This window comes from Crocodylus siamensis, chromosome 4 (genome assembly GCF_052110815.1).
Source record: "Crocodylus siamensis isolate JL-2025a chromosome 4, ASM5211081v1, whole genome shotgun sequence".
NCBI classification, from domain to species: domain Eukaryota; kingdom Metazoa; phylum Chordata; order Crocodylia; family Crocodylidae; genus Crocodylus; species Crocodylus siamensis.
This window is the reverse complement of record NC_143398.1, coordinates 145,265,146-145,284,659: the sequence shown is the minus strand read 5'-3', so window position 1 is coordinate 145,284,659 and position 19,514 is coordinate 145,265,146. Positions and strand designations below refer to the sequence as shown.

Sequence of the window (19,514 nt, the reverse complement as noted above, 5' to 3'; positions counted from 1 at the left end):
TGACCAGTGAGGGGAGCGTTTGGTCACTTCTGCCAGTTCCCAGAATAGCTAGCCAGTCAGTCAGTCAGCAATAGACAGGGACTGCTTATTGTCTATATGCATTGCTAAGGGTCTACAGGGATTGTTTACTGTTGCAGAATAAAACTTAGTGTGTAGTTCTCATTCACACATGGCCATGTGTATTGAAACTGATGATCACTGCACTTATATCATAGGTCTCTAGTCTCAGCCACTAGCATCACCCTCCTCTGTTAGACCACTTCTGCATTCTCTACAGAAGGGGCAAGAAATGTAGTGAATGGGGAAAAGCCAATGCCTAGCCCTTCACTAGCAGAAGAACCTTCCCTCTGCCACAAGAGTTATTCTGTCTTCACTGGAAACTCCTGCTGCACCCAGTAGCCAGCTGAGAGTCAAGACACCTTCACTCCTTCATGCAGTGCCATGGTCCATTCAGCAGGTGGTACCTTAAATTGTACTTTGTAATCTGGCAATGTGGCAGATGAATGGAGCTACTCAGAGCCACTAGAAGCATTCAAGTGAACAAGCCCTCTAGTAGCTTGGCGGTCATGGTTACTGTTTGCTGCTAGAATTTCTGGCAACAGATACAGCCGAGTGAAGGATGTTCTTAGACATTGAGACATCTTCAATCAGCATAGTGTCACCTGAATGTCTCACAGCAGAAGACAAGTTATGGACTCTTTCATCTACCTTCCTCAAGCTATGTTTATATAATGGTGGGGAGAGAGGAGGTTGCTACTACTTTAATTAGGGCATCACTGCAAAGCTGCCTGGGCCATCTGATGGTAGGGGTTTTCCTTTTGCTGGAGCTACACCCTCACCCCTGACAACAGAAGCTCTGCAAGGAGAAAGCAGAAGCTGCACCCATAACAGGGGGTTTTCCAGCAGAGCTACATCAGCAATAGGGTCTAATTTTTTCAAACCCCTTGCCAAAAGAGCTATGATGGTTGACATGAACAAAAGTCCAGTGTTGTTCCTTGGCTTCAAGGAATGCACTTAATTTGAGGTCCTAGCTGACAACTCTCTGACAAGGCTCTAGTGTTGAGTATATGACTTCTAAAGAAGGATTATCCTAAAGTCTGTGTAACAGTAGTTGTTCTTATCACTTTAGTTCTCTGAGTATTTGATAACCTACAGTAATTTCATGCACACATTCTGCATTTTATGTAATGGAAAACAAAGAGTGGTATTCAATGCATTTTCCATCTTCCCTGAGGGCAGGTCGCTCTGAATCCCTCAGACTGTTGAATGGAGAGAGCCGGTGCGATGGGCGAGTCGAGATTTCCCTCGGTGGAACATGGAGCAGAGTCCTGGATGATCAATGGGACATGACTGATGCCAACGTGGTGTGCAGGCAGCTCCAGTGTGGAGCTGCTGAGAAAGCCTATCACCCTGCAAAGTCTGAGCGTGGGACAGGTCCTGTGGGGTTTCGAAGTGTCCAGTGTGCAGGACATGAGCCTAATCTGACCCTCTGTAACACCTCCCTGTCTCACATGGTGCAGGCAGGAATTGCTGAAGACGTCAGTGTTGTTTGCTCAGGTGACTTCCCTTCAAAATCGTACAAGCACCTTCTTCTGTCAGGGGTACACCGAGGATGTAAGTAGGCAGGGTCATAACCCAGGGTATCAGGAACAGGCAAAGTCAGGGAGAAAAAAGTCCCAACTAGAGTCACGGGTCAGGAACAGGGGGGTCAGGAGGCTGAGGGCTCTAATGGGCCCAGAGGTTGGCAGTTTTGAACAATGAGACTGGGGGTCAGGAAGAGGAAGCAGGGATCCAGCCTGATTCACTAGCCAGGAAGCCTGGAGCAGGCAGATATAGCAGTATGGGATTGGGATATTGGTGACTGCCAGAAGTCAGGAGCTGACTGTTAGAGGACAGGGTTCTGGGCTGCAACTGGGATCATGGGGAGTCAAGGATCCAGCAAGACAGCCTGGGAGAAAAGACTGTCATTTTTGTATCATAGTTTTCATAGTTTTAATAGTTGTTAGGGTCAGAAGGGGCCTAAACAGATCATCAAGTCTGACCCCCTGCCATGGGCAGGGTGAATGCTGGGATCAAATGACCCCAGCTAGGTGATTATCTAGCCTCCTTGTCCTTTCCTTCCTCTTCCTCCTCTTCTATTAACCCTATTTCATGGGCCATTTCCTGTAGGAAATCTCCCAAAAAATTTTGACTTGATGTTCTTGATTCTTTTTCTTTTCTTTTTGAGGTTCAAGCTCCTTTCACTCCTCCTTGTTCTGCACTCGTTCTTCTATCACATTTCTACCTCTTTCTTTCTTACTGCTCTTATAATTAATTTTTGGGTGTTTTGAAGAGGTACGCTTTCTCTCCACAGAGATTACATTGCCATAACCCTTTACTTTACTGTGCCATGTGCCCCGCTGCCTACTTGCACACTGAACAAATAAGCTAAGTGTGGGCTGCTGCTAGGTGTCCCAGTTTGCCCCATTTAGGACAAAATCTTGGCTTCCATAATAGTATGTAACACTGCAGTTAGCACCTGTTTCTACCAACGTGAGAAGATTGTATACTTCTCCTGGACTTGAGGGTGTCTGCTTTCAGGAGGGCTTGGGCCCTCCAGGTGCCTGTCCATATCCTGTCGTGATCCCTCATTTCACTAATCTGTCCCACTTCCTTGTAGTGCTTCTTTACCTACAATTCACAAGTCTGTTTTGGTGATAGTGTCTGAATGTATTTTAATTCCTACCAGTCTGTCCCTATTATTTGGAGTTACGCTGAAAACAGTGAACATCAGTACCGGGTCACTCCTGGCTTCTTGAAAACTGCTGAGAAATTTCTGATAGCCTTTTGGGCTCCTAAAACTCAGGTCCCAGTCTAGTCCCAGAGGTATAGCAATGAAGCAGTTTAGGTCTGATGGGCAGACTTTCAGTATCTTATAAAGCACAGTTTGACTGATTTCCAGACACATCATCTCTAGTTTCCCAGTACCAGAGAGAAATTCTGCTGTGGCACTTATCTTTTCAAATGAACATTGTTAATTCCTATAGGTCCCTCCATTTTTTCTTCCCTTTCCCCTCTCCCATCAGGAAGGGCAGAAAGTGCTTCCACTGCTGCCATCAGTGTCACAGGCACAGTTACTGTTTCTTGAGCTGTTGTCAAAGCCATTATTACTACTGGTTCAGGGTCAGATCCTACCTGCTGTGGTGGGCCAGTAGGGGGCGCTCCTGCATTGAGCCACCCACCTCACTGCACCGGACCACCTTCCAGGCTCCGAATGCCTCCCTGGGGGCACCTCGCATCTGGCTGACCCCCTTCCTGGAGCACACTTGTTAGCCTGGGGTCACGTGTGCTGCCACCACCCTGAGAAGGGACTCTCTCAGCCCTGTGTCCTTGGGGAAACACAGGCCTAATAGTCCTACGGGTACTTGACCCAGTACAGGCACTTGGGGCACTTCCCCAAGTTGGGGGCCAAAAAGGAAAGTCCCTCTTAGTCCGCAGACCTAAGGGGCCTCTTAGGCATAATTTAGACCCACCCCTCAATAAGTCTCCTACATGGGTCACAAAGGAGAACTTTATTGATTACAGGGGGTAGGGTGAAAATAGAGTACAAGATAGAACAATATCATAGAAATCCCATGGAGCAAAAGTCTGGCTGAGGCAGCCTTTTGATCACGCATCTGAGTTACTGCCAGCTATATATCTAATCAGATCTCAAGTAGCTTACTCACAAGCATCAGCCTGAGGCTGTTGGAGATTCCCTCTGGAGGCAGGCCGTTCCTCGCTCATGAGCTATGGGGGAGAGAGCCAGTTTCAGATGGTAAAACTTCTCTCTCAGTCTGAGTCCCGCGCATGGCTGCTGCCCCCTCCTCCTGGGCAGTCTTAACTTATATAGCCCCTGTGACCTCATTCACCTGGTCCAGTGGAGGCCAGCACCGGTTGGTTGTCAGCCAAACAATTTGAAATACATCACTAGTTGCTGGGCAGACTCTAGCCCACCAGGTAGAAGCCCCTCAACCGGGTGGCTGATACTAGTCACGTAGGCAGAGGGAGCAGGTTTCCTTCCTCCCTCAGGAATGTATCCAGCTCAGGTTACCTAAAGAGATAGGGTAAAGGTGCATCTCCTCTGCTGGGGCCATCCTCATCACATTGTCACAGCGCAGAGATTTTGGGGAGAAACAAAGGTGGCTTCCTGCCACACCTGCCATCTTGCCAGAGGGCCGAGCAGACAAAAGCCACTGCTACCCAAGCAGTCAGGGGCCCAGGACTAACTGTCATATTGACCAGTCTTGTGTGCTCTGAAAGAACTGCTGCTAATCAGTAGGCAGTCAGACACTTACCACTGTGGAGATGGGGACTGCTTGTCCTGCTTGCTGAACTAACTCCTTACATCTCCCATTGAGCAGAAATATGACCATCCCAGAACCTGCCACCAGCCTACCTTGTGAAGCGATCTCACTAGGATGCAAAGAGATGTTAACACAAGGGTCAAACCAGTACATGTTTGGTTGGTAGGATAACAATATAGCAAGTTCCAAAGCATGGCTGCAGTTCTGCCTCTTGTACCTCTGATAGGGCCCAGGGAAGGCAGGGCCTGTTTATAAGACTGAATCATTTCCTGTCCAGTATCTTCTTGTGTTCTTCTTTGCAAATATTTTCCTGTATTTTTCCTTGTAGGTAAAGGTTTTTAAGTCATTTCAATGTATGAGATTTTTCAATACCAGAATGATTTGCATGTAAACTATTCAGTTATCATTGATTTGTACATTAATTGTTGGGATTTCTCCTTACAGGAAGCAGGAGGATCAGATTGGTGAATGGGGCAGGTCGCTGCGCTGGGAGAGTGGAGGTTTATTACCAGGGCACCTGGGGGACTGTCTGTGATGATTCCTGGGACTTGTCTGATGCCAATGTGGTTTGCAGACAGCTGAGATGTGGACACGCCATTGAGGCAGCTGCTTCTGCTCAATACGGGGAAGGCTCAGGGCAGATCTGGCTGGATGATGTGAAATGCTCTGGGAATGAGTCTGAGCTCTGGGCATGTCCTTCCAGGGGCTGGGGCCAGCACAACTGCCGACACAAAGAGGATGCAGGAGTGCTCTGTTCAGGTCTGTTCTGTAACTGCTCTCATGAGCCTGGTTACCAGGGGTATACTGGGGTAAAGAGTGGAGAGATGAGAATGATAGAGATCCTCTCTGGCTGTCTATTTTTCTTTCTCACCTACCAACATATGACAGTCATTATTAGAATGCTGCTGTTTCCCATAATTGTCTGCCTGGGTTATGAAAGATACCAAAGCTTTTTCATAGTATGAACCGGGACAGACACTGCAGCATCTTAGGTATTTTGTAACTTTTGGTATATGATGACATTCCACAGGGTGCCATTTTATGCCTAATGACCTTAGGATGTTTGGAAGACTTTTTGATTCTTTCAGTGATTCTTGATGGAAATTGTTCCAATATTTGGTCCTGCATAGAGTTGTCAGTGATCTCTGGAATTTCAGTCTGCATACTTCAGGTTATATCAGAATAAGTTCAGCACAATTTGATTTTTTGCATTTCCTTCTAGAGTTCATGGATCTACGGCTGGTGAATGATGGACAGCTAGAGGATGGCTGTGCTGGACGGCTGGAGGTTTTCTACAATGGGACCTGGGGGAGTGTTTGCTCCAATCGAATGACTGAAGCCACTGTTGAAATTATATGCAAACAGTTGAGCTGTGGAGTTGGAGGTGTATTTGCAAGAGAGCTTGCATATGGCAAAGGTTCTGGTCCCACATGGCTGGACCACATTGAGTGTTATCATGAGCATCACAGCTCTCTTTGGCAGTGCCCATCAGAGCCATGGGATCTTCAGTCATGTGATACTCGGATAGAAGAGACCCATATTTCTTGCAGTGGTAATTCTAAAACAGTCTTTAAACACACATACACATACACACTCAGATGTACATCTGCACTTGTGCAGATGTGCCCACATTCACTGAAGGGTTGAGGTAGAAAAATATTGCATTCATTAGGCGAGGTGCCTATGAGGTGCCTATTTATTAAGCACCCAGTTTTGTAGGTGATACCTTTTATTGGAGCACCTGTTTAGTTGGGAGGGACATAGAAAAAAGTTCAAGTACTAAAGTCTCTGTCCTCAGGTCTTCAGAAGAGAAGCAGTCACAGCAGAGCATTTTTAAATTGATTAGACTTTTTTTCATTCTTAACAGTGTAATGCACATATTTTAATTATCTATTAACATGTGAATGTAGCCTGAGGTAAGCAAAGAAACATTATTAATTATAAATAAAATAATATAGTACATAATAAAGACATTCATTTCCAAACATCACAAGTGCAGCTTTGTTGTTTATATTTTGGGGATGACAGTGATGGACCCAAGTTGTGAATCTTGAATCAGGATGAGAATTTTCCAAAAATCTGTTTGTGTCTATTTCTGCAAGTGGCATGGATATGTGTGTGAAGATGCTAGGTCTGAGCTGCAGGTTCATTTCATTCCAGATGCAATAAAATTGTATTCTTCACTGGAATGCTGTAGTACTCCATGTGAGTCCCAGGTAATAAAACTATTCATAATCAACTTCTTGGTTAAGTTATAGGAAAGGGACTCAAAGAGAGAAAGCACAGAGTAAGAAATCACAAGCATACACATGCTGACAGAGTTGCAAAAAGTTTGAGAAAGATCATCACTAAAGAACAAATCCTTTAGGCATTACATGAACCAGAACTTATATCTTATTCATACAGTGTTGCAGTGGAAGGGTTAATACCATGTATAGATTCTACCTCAGTTTGCATGAAACACAGTAATTAGTCTGCTCATGGTAGTATTTATTTCTGTAGGAGGAAAAGAAAACAGAACACAAAACTCATTTGCTGCATGCCCAGGCTCTACAAACTGCACAGGTATCAATGCTTCTCTATGTCTCTTCTCAATTTCTAATGACTTTCCCAGCTGTCCCAATAACATGTGAATTTTCTGCCTTTCCCAGACAAGGAAAAGCTCCGCGTTGTGGGAGGAGAGGACGGATGCTCGGGGAGAGTGGAAGTTTGGCACCGCGGCTCCTGGGGAACGGTGTGTGATGATTTCTGGGACATGGAGGATGCGGATGTTGTGTGTAAACAACTGGGTTGTGGACCTGCTGTGTCTGCCCTGGGTGAGGCTACATTTGAAGAAGGGACTGGCCCTATTTGGGTTGAGAAGTTGGACTGTCGAGGGACAGAGTCATCTCTGTGGCACTGTCCCGCCAAGTCCTGGGAGGACAGTAACTGCCACCATAAGGAAGATGCTGCTGTAAATTGCTCCGGTGAGTGCAAGTCTCGTTGGACAGACTTGGAAGGGTTCAATAAGGAAAGCTTCCTGCAGGGATGGTATATGGGGCTGGAAACAGATGTTGTCAGTGGAGTGTGATTGGTTGGGCAGTGATAGATTGTGGCACAACTAATTGATCATGCTCCCTGGACATCTACAGATGTCCCTGGTTGCTGAGCACTAATTTGGGGTGTCTGCATGAGGGGAAAACCAGCTTGCAGACATATCCCTGGGTTAGGCGGGGGACCCCTGTAAGAGGTCTCCACTCTGTGCCTGCAGTCCTGCATAGGAATACCTCATTGCAAGGGACTTACACATGTCTGTCTGCAAGTGCAGTGGTGGTAGGGGTCTCCGCTCCATGTTTGCAGCCTGTGCTCTGTGCCACTGCTGGGAATGGGAGTGCCAGGTTGGCATGGTTCAGCTGCAAATGCAGAGGCTGGAGCATCCTTGCAGCTTCACGGTTCAGCTTCATGAGCTCTTTTCCCCTGGGAGACTGCAGCCGGGGTCTGCTAACCCTGACCACCACCTCTCCCGATCGCTCCCTTCATGGGGTGAGTAGTGGAATAACCCCCCTCCCTGCCCCCTTTGCCAAATGCCAGAGGGAGAGGGAAATAAATCCCTTCCCTGCCCCCATTGCCTAAGGGGGCTATTCTAGCTGGCCTCTGACCATGCCCCCACTCCTGCTGCTGGAGCGGTGGGGGAGCAACCCTGATGGGGCAGCAGCCTCTGTCATGGTAAGCAAAGGGGGCAGGGAGGAGGTTTATTCCCCCCATCCCTTTAGTGTCTGGCAAAGCGGGCAGGGAGGGAAGTTATTCGGCCGCTTGCCCTGCTCAGAGAGCAATTGGCAGAGGCAGCAGTTGAGGCTAGCAGGCTCCATATATGGTCTTCTGGGGGCAGAGGGTGGAATAAACCAGTTGGTCCTTGTCACCCTTGCAGCAGTGAGTGGGGGAACCCTGACACAGGCTGCTGTGCCCTGGCCAGGCAGACCTCGGCTCAGGTCTGTGCCACTGGGACAGGGGATGGAGGGGGGAATTAAACCCCCATCTCCATTCACTCCATGTGCTGCCAGAGGTGGCCATACCCCCACTGCTGGAGCAGTGAATGGAAAATTGTCTAGAAGGGGCTGCTGCACCCTTGCCTGGCAGACCCTGTCTGGGGTCTGTGCTGTTGGGACAGGGAAGGGAGGCAGGGAATAAACCTCTTCCCTGCCCCTTTTGCCTTAGAGGAGCCGGTGTCTGGACACACCTCCACCCTTGCTTGCCCCTGTTCCAGCTAGGGAGCAGAGGGGTGGGGCCAGCCCTGCTCCACTGGAGCAGAGAGCACAGCACGGCTCAGGGTTGCAAAGCATGCTGGGATGCTGGGGGAACCTGGTTTAATTTAAACCAGGAAGGGGTCTGGGACAGAAGTTTCATACACTGATTTGACCCAAATCAGTTAAGTTTAATACTACGTTCAATGAGGTTTACTGTAAACCAGTTTCGGACATTTTGTAACTGGTTTATGTGCACTGAACTTATGTTCTGTTACAGGCTTAAACCAGTTTCTGCTCACTTAAACTGGTTTATGTGTAATTTCTGCCCCTAGCCTATAAAGCCACCCAGCTTATTACTACCTTTTGTCATGGCCACAAATTTGAGCATTTGTGCTGTGACAGAGGATATAGACATCTGTTGTCTTTTACTCTGTGCTACCATAAACATTTTGATGGTAGCACAAAGGTAACAATTATCTCCACTGTGAGACTGATTGCTTGATGCTGGGTTGTATCAGCACAAGATGGGCAACTGCTAGAACTACCTAAGGAGGCTCCATATATGGCTGAGAAGAATTAGGAAGGCTTGGAATAGTGATGTTAGAATAGTGGAAATATAACAAACAAAATTACAGGACACAGATCTATGGAGCAAAAATAATATAGCTGGTGGATATTACCTAATCAGACAATGCACCTATACAACTGTGTTTGCTAATGATTGGACTAATAATGTATATATATTTGCATATAAGATGCATAATGATGGAAAACTTTGGGTCTGTTTTCCTTGCATGCACCCCCTCAGGAAGCATCCTCATCTGGCTAATAATGAAACCTGTGCCTCCCCCGGGGTGTGTGCAGCAGTGGGAGTCCCTCCATGCACCTGGACGAGCCACGTAGGCTTTGACCATCTCACCACCTGCCCCAGGGCTCCATTCACTCCAGCCCCTGCCCCTGCCTCTGACTCACTCTCTGCCTCACTTTGCAGGCCTTGATCTGCCCCTACTCCATGCCCCTTCCCCTTCACACACTTGCCTACTGTGGTGGGCAGTGCTCCTCATGCCATCAGGCTGTAATCTTGGCTGCATGCAGGCTCTGTGTCTGTGTCTTTGTGTACCCCCTCTTCCCTGCGGCAGCTGCCCAGAGCCTGTACCCAGGCTGCTCTGTGTACTTCTGCACTGCCACCTTGCCCTGTGTTTGGGGGAGAGGGGGGGAAGCCCCGTTAACCCTGGTCTTTCACCACTTATGGTATGTGCCTGCCTGCGACATGTGCCTGGATAAAGTATTATTTTTCATGTAATATTCATGGAACTATTGGGATTCATTTGTCAAGATCAATGAATGTGAATATTCCATGAAAAATGATACTTTACTCATGCATGTGCTGCCGATTTTTGACAAGAAATCTATGATTTTCTCAGGGCCCCACATACATGTGATGTTCCATCTGTAGCCACACAGGGAGACTATCCCTTTGATATATACTGCTTTACCTCTCCCTTCTTTCAGCCTCCAACTCTTCTTCTATATCCCTTTGCAGATGCGATAGAAATGACATCTTCCCCTACGGGAACAGTAAAGAACCCTCTTTCAAGTAAGTGGTGAGTTTTCTTGGGAGATGAGCCGTTATCTGTACTCTGAGAGAAGCAGCTTCTTGACAGAGAGTCTCTGAAAATTTTCTGAAAAAGAAATTTTTTTACAACTACTCAGTTGGTCTAATAAAAGATATCACATCTACTCAGAGAATTTTGCCTGCCTGTGTCCTGAGACCAACACAGCTACAACCAAAAACCCAATGACAGAGAGTCTGAGATCTTGGATGTGGGCTGCAGTGGGTCCTGCAGGGTACACCAATAACTGGTTTAAATCATGATTTTGTATTTTTGTGAAAATCATGAAATTAAGTGATTTTCACAAAAAATGTGTTTTGCAATGAAATGTCATGATACGGAAACTTGCTGGGGAGGCCATATCATGGCATTCCTTTGCAACCAAATGGCTGCTGTGGGCCGGGGAAAACATTCCCCAGGTAGCAGCAAAAGCCTAGCAGCCCAGGGGAGGGGGGAAAGGGTTGCAAAGGGGACATGGAGAAGAGAGAGCTTGCAGATGATTAGGAGAGGGGTTCTTTGCTCCTCCAGGTGAGAAAAGTGGGGTGTGGCAGGGGGTAGGGGTGCCTGGGGATTGCCCTGGCCAATGGCCCTGACACTGGGTAGGAGAGGAGTTGTCTTCTTCTCCTGATGGAAAAGTGGGGGCACTGGAGGCAAGGGGAGGGAACTCATGTATGGAGGAGCAAACAGCCCATCACTGGTGCCAGGGTCATCTACCAAGTCAGCCTCCAGGAGTCCCAAACCTCTCCCACCCTGATGAGCAAAGAGCCCCTGCCCTTCTCATCCCCAAGCTCTCTCCTAACCCTGTCCCTTTTGCGACCCCATCCCCAGGTCCCTAGGCTGCTGGGCTTTTGTTTTTGGCTGGGGAATGTTTTACTCAGCCTGCAGAAGCCATCATCAAACAGGAGCAATCTGGGGGGAAGGGGTGGTGGTGGGGGGAGGAGGGCACCATGATCTTGGCACACAAATGGTGGCCCCTGCCACAGTTGGGCCACATTATTATTGAGCTGGTCCTACTATTTAAACTGGGCCCTATCAATACCCATCCCTGCTCAGTGGCTTCTAGGTGATGTGCCTGGCCTCCTGACTCCTACGCCAGCATGCCAGTTGCCTTTCTGCCTCTCAGTATTTGACCTGTTGGCCATATATAGTACAATTAGTAACTGGGGATGTTCCTTGGGATTCACTTGTCTTCCAGAGAATAGTTTCTACTGCTTATGAGTTCATTTCCTTTCAGATCCACCTCCAAGAGACAGCGGGGGAGACATGGTGCCCATTGTCATCTGCATTATTCTGGGGGTCCTTCTCTGCTTAGTCCTGATCATTCTGGCTGTGCAAGTGCGAAATAGCAGAGCACAGTGGAGAGGTATGTCCCAGTGAGTCTAAATGGTACAGAAGTACCTCTCTGAAGTTGCAGTGAGACTTGTCGGGTGTCAGAATGATGAGGCAAATAGTGGAAAAGCAGTTATATGTGGGTGCTCAAACCCCAGCCTGTGGGCCAGATCCAGCCCTCAGTGCTGTGTTCTCCAATGATCAGATGGGGCTGTCTATGGATCCTGCAGGAAGCCCTGTGGATTGTGTCCTTAAACACTAGATCAGGCAGGCAGGGTAGCACAGGGCATGGTCCTAGTGTTGCAGGGCTCAGGCAGTGGAGCCCCTAAGCCTGATTCCAGGAGGGCAGTGTGGCACAGAGCCCTGCACTGTCTACACCCTGCCAGGATCAGGCTCTTGCTGGGTGGAGACGGGGCAGCATTGCAGGGCCAGATCTTGGCATACAGAGCTGGCACAGGGCCCGATTCAGCCTGCACACTGACTTTGTGCTATTCATCTGACCAATGGAGGCAAAAATGTGAGCGTCGATGACCTAGAACAATTGGGTGGAATACTGTGGAAATGTGTGAGCAGACAGATGTGTGAAAAACAGCTCTGAGCAACAGTGGATAGTGCATTATACTCACTGGTGTCACCTGTAGGATTCAGTCCTACAGACAAATGCATCTCCAGCTGCTACAACTTTGGAAAGCAGAGAAATAAGTGTTGTTACTCCTGGAAAGCAAACTTCATGTTGGGAGAGGAACTATTGAAGCTGCTATGTGGGCAATAATGTGCAGTAATGAAATGAAAGGAAAACAAATATTTTAAGAGGAGAGATTTTGTGATGGTGGAACAGCCAAAGGAAACATCTCTAAAGATGGGATGTCTTTTTAAAGAGGAAACATCATTTGTCTAGACTGGGATATTTTCTGGGCTGTAAAAGAAGCAGAACTGCAGATAGGACATGGGGAAGAGAGAGGGTTTAATTATGTTTCCCATGTCCTGGTCTAATAACCACATACTCTTTGCTTTCAGCATCCAAAAAATTCATGAAGCCCGTCTCTGAGGCCGTGTATGAAGAGCTTGATTACAGCTCAGTGAAGGAGAAATACGAAGCATTTGCTCATTCAGGTCCGTGTGTTGCATTCCTAATACAAAGTCACTATCTGATTCACTTCCCATCCTGAGATCTTGAACTAGGCCTAATTCCCTGTAGTTTTCAAGCCCCAGAAGGCTGGAATGCTGCAATTACTGGTTCTGCCATGAGACCAGCCAGTAACTGGACTTCTGTCAATGAGCGCCCACCCTGCTTATGAACCAGATGTTGCTAGTCACAGCTCTAGGGACAATTTCTGCCACATTGCCCATGCTGCAGTTTCAGAGTATAAGTATGGGACGAGGAAGCATTTGTTTTTAGGGCCAGATCATTTGAAAATGGCTTTGGAACATTGGAATAGGGACTATTCTCTATCCCCCTCCCTTTCCTACAATGGTCAGTGATCTGCTTCCATGAGTTCACTTCCCCTTGATGTTTCTTCCATGATCCTTTCTCTCCTGGAGTGTGGCACTGATTTAGTTGTATAGCAGAGGACAGAGACTAAAGGGTATAAACAGATGTCACCAAGCGAAGTGGATCAGTGTGGCAGGATGTGTCCCACCACAGCTGATCTGGTTCAGTGGGTAAAATGCATGTTCCCCATTGTCCTGCACCAATCAGGGACAATGATCCTGTGGGGCAATTGTTGATGTGTTCTTCACTTAACAGAGATGTGTCTCAGAGATTCTCCAGGGCACATCCATAGATTTCATAGATTCATAGATGCTAGGGTCAGAAGGGACCTCAACAGATCATTGAATCCGACCTCCTGCCTAGGCAGAAAAGAGTGCTGCGGTCAAATGACCCCAGCCAGATGCTTATCCAGCCTTCTCCTAAAGACCCCCAAGGTAGGGGAGTTTGGAAGCCCATTCCAAATTTTGGCCACCCTTACTGTGAAGAAGTTTTTCCTGATATCTAGCCTAAATCTGCTCTCTGTCAATTTGTGACCATTGATCTTTGTTACCCCAAGAGGCGCCCTGGTGAACAGAGCATCTCTGATCCCTTGCTGTGTCTCCATAATGAATTTGTAGGCGGCCACAAGATCACCTCTCAGCCTTCTCTTGTGGAGGCTGAAGAGGTCCAGGTACCTCAGTCTGTCCTCATAGAGCTTGTCCTGTAAGCCCTTAACCATATGAGTAGCCCTTCTCTGGACCCTCTCGAGTCTATCTACATCCTTCTTGAATTATGGCATCCAAAACTGGATGTAGTACTCCAACTGTGGTCTGTCCAATGCCGCATAGAGGGGAAGTATTACCTCCTTGGGTTTATTTGTCATGCATCTTCAGCTACTACAACAACAGCACTCTGCACTCGTCCTTGTTATACTGCATCCTACTGTGTACTGCCCACCTTTCTAATCTGTCCAGGTCTGCCTGCAATTATTCCCTACCCTACCACAATTCACCCCACAATTTAGTATCATCTGCAAACTTGGACAGAGTACACGTCACACCCAAGTCACCAAGTACACTTCATCATCCATGTCACTGATGAAAGCTGGGGTTTCCCGCTTGCAGAGATGCACTCCAGGCAATCTCTGGAGTGTGTCTCTGTAAGTGGAAACCCACCCCCTGCTTTCCCCTCTTACAGATATGTACCCCAGGGAATCTCTGAGCAGTGTTTGTATATGCCAGAGAGGTGCCTCAGAGATCGCCCAAGATGAGCTTCTATAAGAGGGGAAAAGCTGGGTAGGGCAGGTGCTCCAAGGTAATTTCCAGGCTGTGCCGGATCAGGCCTGTCAAGTCCCAAGAGTGCTAGCCTGGGGCAGCTGAAGAGCATGGGTAGCTCTGGGTTGTCTCTACTGTTGTGCAGAAAACAAGCAGATGTCTGCTGCCATAAAGTGACAGAAATAATTACTATCTTCATGGTGGCCACAAAGTTTGGGCATTTGTGGTGTGACAATGTGTATGAATTCCAGTTTTCTTTGCTTTTCTTCCTCCATAAAATATTCCTCCCTAAGAAATACAAAAGGCATTCTGTACTCTAAGTCAGAAGAGAGGCATGCTGTTCAAGCAGTAAATTTTTGGGAGTTGGGATGCTTTGCAGTTTCTGCAAATCTGGATGTCCACGAGGGGCCAGCAGGGGAGATTATGCTGAGGGACAACCAACATGGGTTCATTAGAGGCAGGTCCTGTCGGACCAATCTGGCTGCCTTCTACGACCAGGTCACCAAATATTTGGATGCAGGTGTAGCGGTGGATGTAGTCTTCTGGAGTTTAGGAAGGCCTTCGACACTGTCTCTCACCCCATTCTCATTAAAAAACTAGGAGACTGTGGCATTGACAGCTACACAGTCAAATGGGTCACTAGTTGGCTGGAGGGCCGCACCCAGAGAGTGGTGGTGGATGGGTATTATCTGGCCTGGAGGGAGGTGGGCAGTGGGGTACCCCAGGGCTTGGTCCTCGGGCCTGCACTGTTCAACATCTTCATCAGCGACTTGGACGAGGGGGTGAAAAGCACCTTGCTCAAATTCGCAGACGACACTAAGATGTGGGGGGATGTGGGCACGCTAGAAGGGAGGAATAGGCTGCAATCAGACCTAGACAGGTTACAGGGATGGGAGGATGAGAACAGGATGGGATTCAACACCAACAAGTGCAAGGTGATGCACCTGGGGAGGAACAACCGGCACCATACCTACAGGCTGGGGAACTCCCTTCTCATCAGGGCAGAGGCAGAAAAAGATCCTGGAGTCATCATTGGTGCCAAGATGAACATGGCAGGCAGTGTGGGGACGCAGTCAGGAAGGCCAACCGCACCTTGTCATGTATCCACAGATGTATCTCGAGCAGGTCCAAGGAGGTGATCCTCCCCCTCTATGTGGCACTGGTTAGGCCACAGCTGGAGTACTGCATCCAGTTCTGGGCGCTGCACTGCAGGAGGGATGTGGACAGCATGGAGAGGGTCCAGAGGAGGGCCACTCGCATGATCAGGGGCAGCAGGGCAGGCCCTACGAGGAGAGGCTAGAGGACCTGAACCGGTTCAGCCTCCACAAGAGAAGGCTGAAAGGGGATTTGGTGGCCTGTTACAAACTAGTCAGAGGGGAGCAGCAGGCACTGGGGGAGTTCCCCCAAGCACCACCAGGAGTGATTAGGAATAACGGTCACAAGCTGGCAGAGGGTAGATTTAGGTTAGATATCAGGAGGCGCTACTTCACGGTCAGGGCAGCTAGGATCTGGAACCAGCTTCCATGAGAACTGGTGCTGGCTCCTAACCTGGGGATTTCATAGATTTCATAGACATGAGGGCTGGAAGGGACCTCGGGAGATCATCGAGTCCAGCCCCCTGCCCAAAGGGCAGGAAGTCAGCTGGGGTCATAGGATCCCACCAAGATAAGCATCCAATTTACTCCTGAAGGTGTTCAATGTAGGTGCTTGAACCACCTCCGCTGGCAGACTGTTCCAGACCTTGGGGGCTCGGACAGTAAAGAAATTCTTCCTTATGTCCAGCCTGAAACGGTCTTGCAGGAGTTTGTGACCGTTGAACCTCGTCATCCCTTGGGGCGCTCTGGTGAACAGATGTTCCCCCAGATCCTGGTGGTCACCCCTGATAAACTTATAGGTGGCCATCAGATCACCCCTGAGCCTGCACTTTTCCAGGCTAAAGAGTCCCATGGCTCTCAGCCTGTCATCGTAAGATCTGTTTTCCTGACCTCTGATCATACACGTGGCTCTCCTCTGGACTCTCTCAAGCTTCTCCACATCCTTTTTGAATTGTGGAGCCCAAAACTGGACGCAGTACTCCAGCTGCAGCCTCACCAAGGCCGAGTACAAGGGGAGAATGACATCCCGGGATTTGCTCGAGAAGCATCTATGGATGCACGCCAGCATTTTGGTCACTTTACTAGCCGCAGCATCGCATTGCAGGCTCATGTTCATCTTGTGGTCAGTGATGACACCCAAGTCTTTTTCTTCTGTAGTGCTAACCAACGTAGCACTGCCGAGCCTATAAGGATCTTTAAGAGGAGGTTGGGTGAACACCTCGCCAGAGTCATTTGACCCCTGTACTCTTTCCTGCCATGGCAGGGGGTCGGACTTGATGATTTGCTCAGGTCCCTTCCAACTCTACCAACTATGAAGCTATGAAACTATGGATTTTTCTTGGATAGTTTAATTTTCTGTTGGGAACAATGAAATGAAAGTACAGCTCTCTGTCTCCTCCTGGGTTGCTCTGGAGAAAGGGCTTGCAGGGATTTCAGGCTCCTGGCTCCCAGAGCCATTGGGACTCTTGAAGTGGCTGATTCCCCAGGCTGCCAAATTCCTACAGGGGCCCGCTATCCATGGAGTTAAGTCAGGGAACCTAAGAAAATGGAAAGCCCATTGCCTAGCTTTTCATGCTGCCTACCTTGCAACAAAATCTATCTTTATGGGTGGCAAACTGCCTTACTTTTCTATATTATTTTATTTTTGCATTATATTATATTGTGTTATTTATTTTTTTGCCTGGAATCAACTCTCTAAAAACATATGAAAGTTCAGTTGGTACCAGATGAAAGGCTTTATTTCCTCATTCAAACTTTTTTTGTTGTTTACTATTGTAATTAAACGTCTGAGAGTATGGAAAAAAAACAACCCAGAATTGTACGTTTGTTTTTTTCTGGAGTGTAACCCTCAGGGTAGGAGAAATATTACTGAAGCTGCTACCTATGAATGAGTTAAAATGTAACAGCTATTTTCTTAGTCAAGGTTTCAAAGAGGATATAAAGCACAGTTGCTACTCTGATTGATACTGAATTAAAAAGCCAAAATATTTTACCATTTACAAATAAAGAATGAAACAAAACAACTAAAAGCATTTAACCTAAAAGGCCTGAAATGGATTGTATCAATTATCAATTGCTAGAATTGGTATATTGTACCTATCAACCCCAGTTCCCCCCCTTGCCCTCCCCCATCACTGAGTTGGGTTTCTGTTTCATTTCTTTGCAGCATCTAAGAGACAGGTCATCTCTTCAAAAGCATATGATAACTAACTACAAGAAACTGTACTGAAACTGTAGGAAGGGGTTTTGACCTCTTAACTTCCTGGCAATATGTGCACCTAAGTGTTTGGCCCAGATACATAGCTGTTTTCATCTTCATTGTAAGGTCACTCTTCATTATCATTAATTATCTATCTATTCAGATGCTTCTGTCATATCTGGAGGTTCCACAGGAAATGGCTACGATGATGCCAGAGAAGTTCATGACCCTGAAAAAGTTCTTGCATCTAGGCAGAATACAGAAGAAGCCACAGGGACCTCTGACAAAAGTGAGAGAAACCAGAATTCACAGACAGGTGGGAAGCAAATACAATTTTGCCAGTGTTCACAATGTTATTACTAATTTCATGATACCTGTTATTATTTTAAGAGCCCTAGTTTGATCCCGTGAGCTTGTAAGGATCTTCCAGCCTGTTGCAATCTTCCAGCTTAGCACCTCACAAGATAAAGCTGTTTGACAAACTATTTTCAGTTAGAATGTGGCTGCTGTCTCATCTCAGGAGCTGTATGCGAGATAAGATTTTCGTTCACATACTGATGGAAAGAGGAGTTAAAGAAGCAGAAAATGGGGCAAGATGTTACATGGGTTTATCAAAATTAAATAAGACTGATATCCTCTTATGGAAAGATAATGGGCTTCTTGAATAAGGCTAATGCCACGGACTTAGTTTATCCAGGTCTAAGCAGAGCATTTGTTAGCAGGCTTCCTGATGTGAATTAATGTATTTGATGCAAAGAGCAGATCAGGGTTGCTTTTGGGCATCTCAGCCTTTTGTCCCTGACCTTTACTTAATTTCTCTATTCAGTGTCAGGTCTGTCATCATCATTATTAATTCTCATCTGTATTTCAGAGGCCTCTGTACTGCCCAGAGATGCCACTAGTGATGGTTATGATGATGCTAGTGAAACTTCTGATCCAGAACACAGTTCTGCTTTTCACCAGAATTATGACGAAGTCAGTGAAGTCCCAGAGGAAAGTGATGGGACAAGGGATTCACAGACAGGTGAGTGAAATTGCCATATCTTGCTATTCAAATCTCTAGTCTGACAATGTTTACTATTTTTCAGAAAGCTCCTGTCATGTCTGGAGAGTCCATAAGACATGGCTATGATGATACGTAAGAAGTTTGTCACCCTGAAGAAGTTCTTGCATCTTGGCAAAATAAAGAGAAAGCCACTGGAATCCCTGAGGAAAATGGAGTCACATCATTGCATAAAAGGCTCTGTTTTGCTTTAAAAAAATGTATAGCAAACTTTCTAGTTATCAAACTTAAAAAACTTAAAAATGAAGCATATTTAATTTAAAGGCTCAAGAATAACAAAGAGATCAACATATTTTATTTATTATAAAACTAAAAAAGTAAGTCTCTCCCATAGTAGTTTAACGCCTCACTCAAGATTCCTGAAGCTATATGACTGGAAGTAATGGTTATCCATGTATTTCATGGTGACCTTGTAATCATCGAGGTGTAGGTGGTTGGGGTGTAGGTGGTTGGGGTGGCTCACCTGAATGAGAAGGCAGGGTTCAGAGCTAAGTCACTATTATGTGCTTTTCTTGATATTTTCAGGTTGGAGCTTGCACTCCCTAAGAATTGAAGGCACCTCTGGAACTGACAGAAAAGATCCCTTCCTGCCTCCTGGGGACATAGAATATGATGATGTTGAAGATGGCTTCACTGGGACATTGATATAAGAACGTCTGTGTTTAGCACAAAAGCCCTGTGAGGACATAAATGCTATACGATTAGATGACTCCTCTCTGAAATGCCGACTGGGCCGAAGAGTCACAAGAGACAGTCCCGGCATAGCACGTAGCCTGAGAAGCTTCTTATAGAGAGTTCTGTAGTTGCAAGATTAGTTTGAGTGAGATTTTTAAAAAAAAATTACCATCGATTAGGCTTTATGGAAGATTTTTGCTTTTGTATTCCTAAAAAACGTTTTATCATACAGTTCTGCTTTTTCTTA

The 19,514-nt window shown here is 46.9% G+C and overlaps 1 protein-coding gene across 1 annotated transcript in view; it reads left to right on the top strand.

Moving 5' to 3' along the window:
• The window catches only part of LOC149866700 (scavenger receptor cysteine-rich type 1 protein M130-like), a 40,143-nt gene extending 20,834 nt beyond the window's left edge, over positions 1 to 19,309 (top strand). Inside the window, exons 5-14 of the mRNA XM_090044021.1 lie at positions 1,240 to 1,557; positions 4,770 to 5,084; positions 6,828 to 6,890; positions 6,977 to 7,291; positions 10,092 to 10,126; position 10,396; positions 11,396 to 11,524; positions 12,508 to 12,603; positions 18,401 to 18,553; positions 19,118 to 19,309. Of these exons, the coding sequence (XP_089900147.1) occupies positions 1,240 to 1,557; positions 4,770 to 5,084; positions 6,828 to 6,890; positions 6,977 to 7,291; positions 10,092 to 10,126; position 10,396; positions 11,396 to 11,524; positions 12,508 to 12,603; positions 18,401 to 18,553; positions 19,118 to 19,242 (1,550 nt within the window). The 3' untranslated portion in view covers positions 19,243 to 19,309. The remainder of the gene's footprint in view (positions 1 to 1,239; positions 1,558 to 4,769; positions 5,085 to 6,827; positions 6,891 to 6,976; positions 7,292 to 10,091; positions 10,127 to 10,395; positions 10,397 to 11,395; positions 11,525 to 12,507; positions 12,604 to 18,400; positions 18,554 to 19,117) is intronic.
• Positions 19,310 to 19,514: the final 205 nt, after the last annotated feature.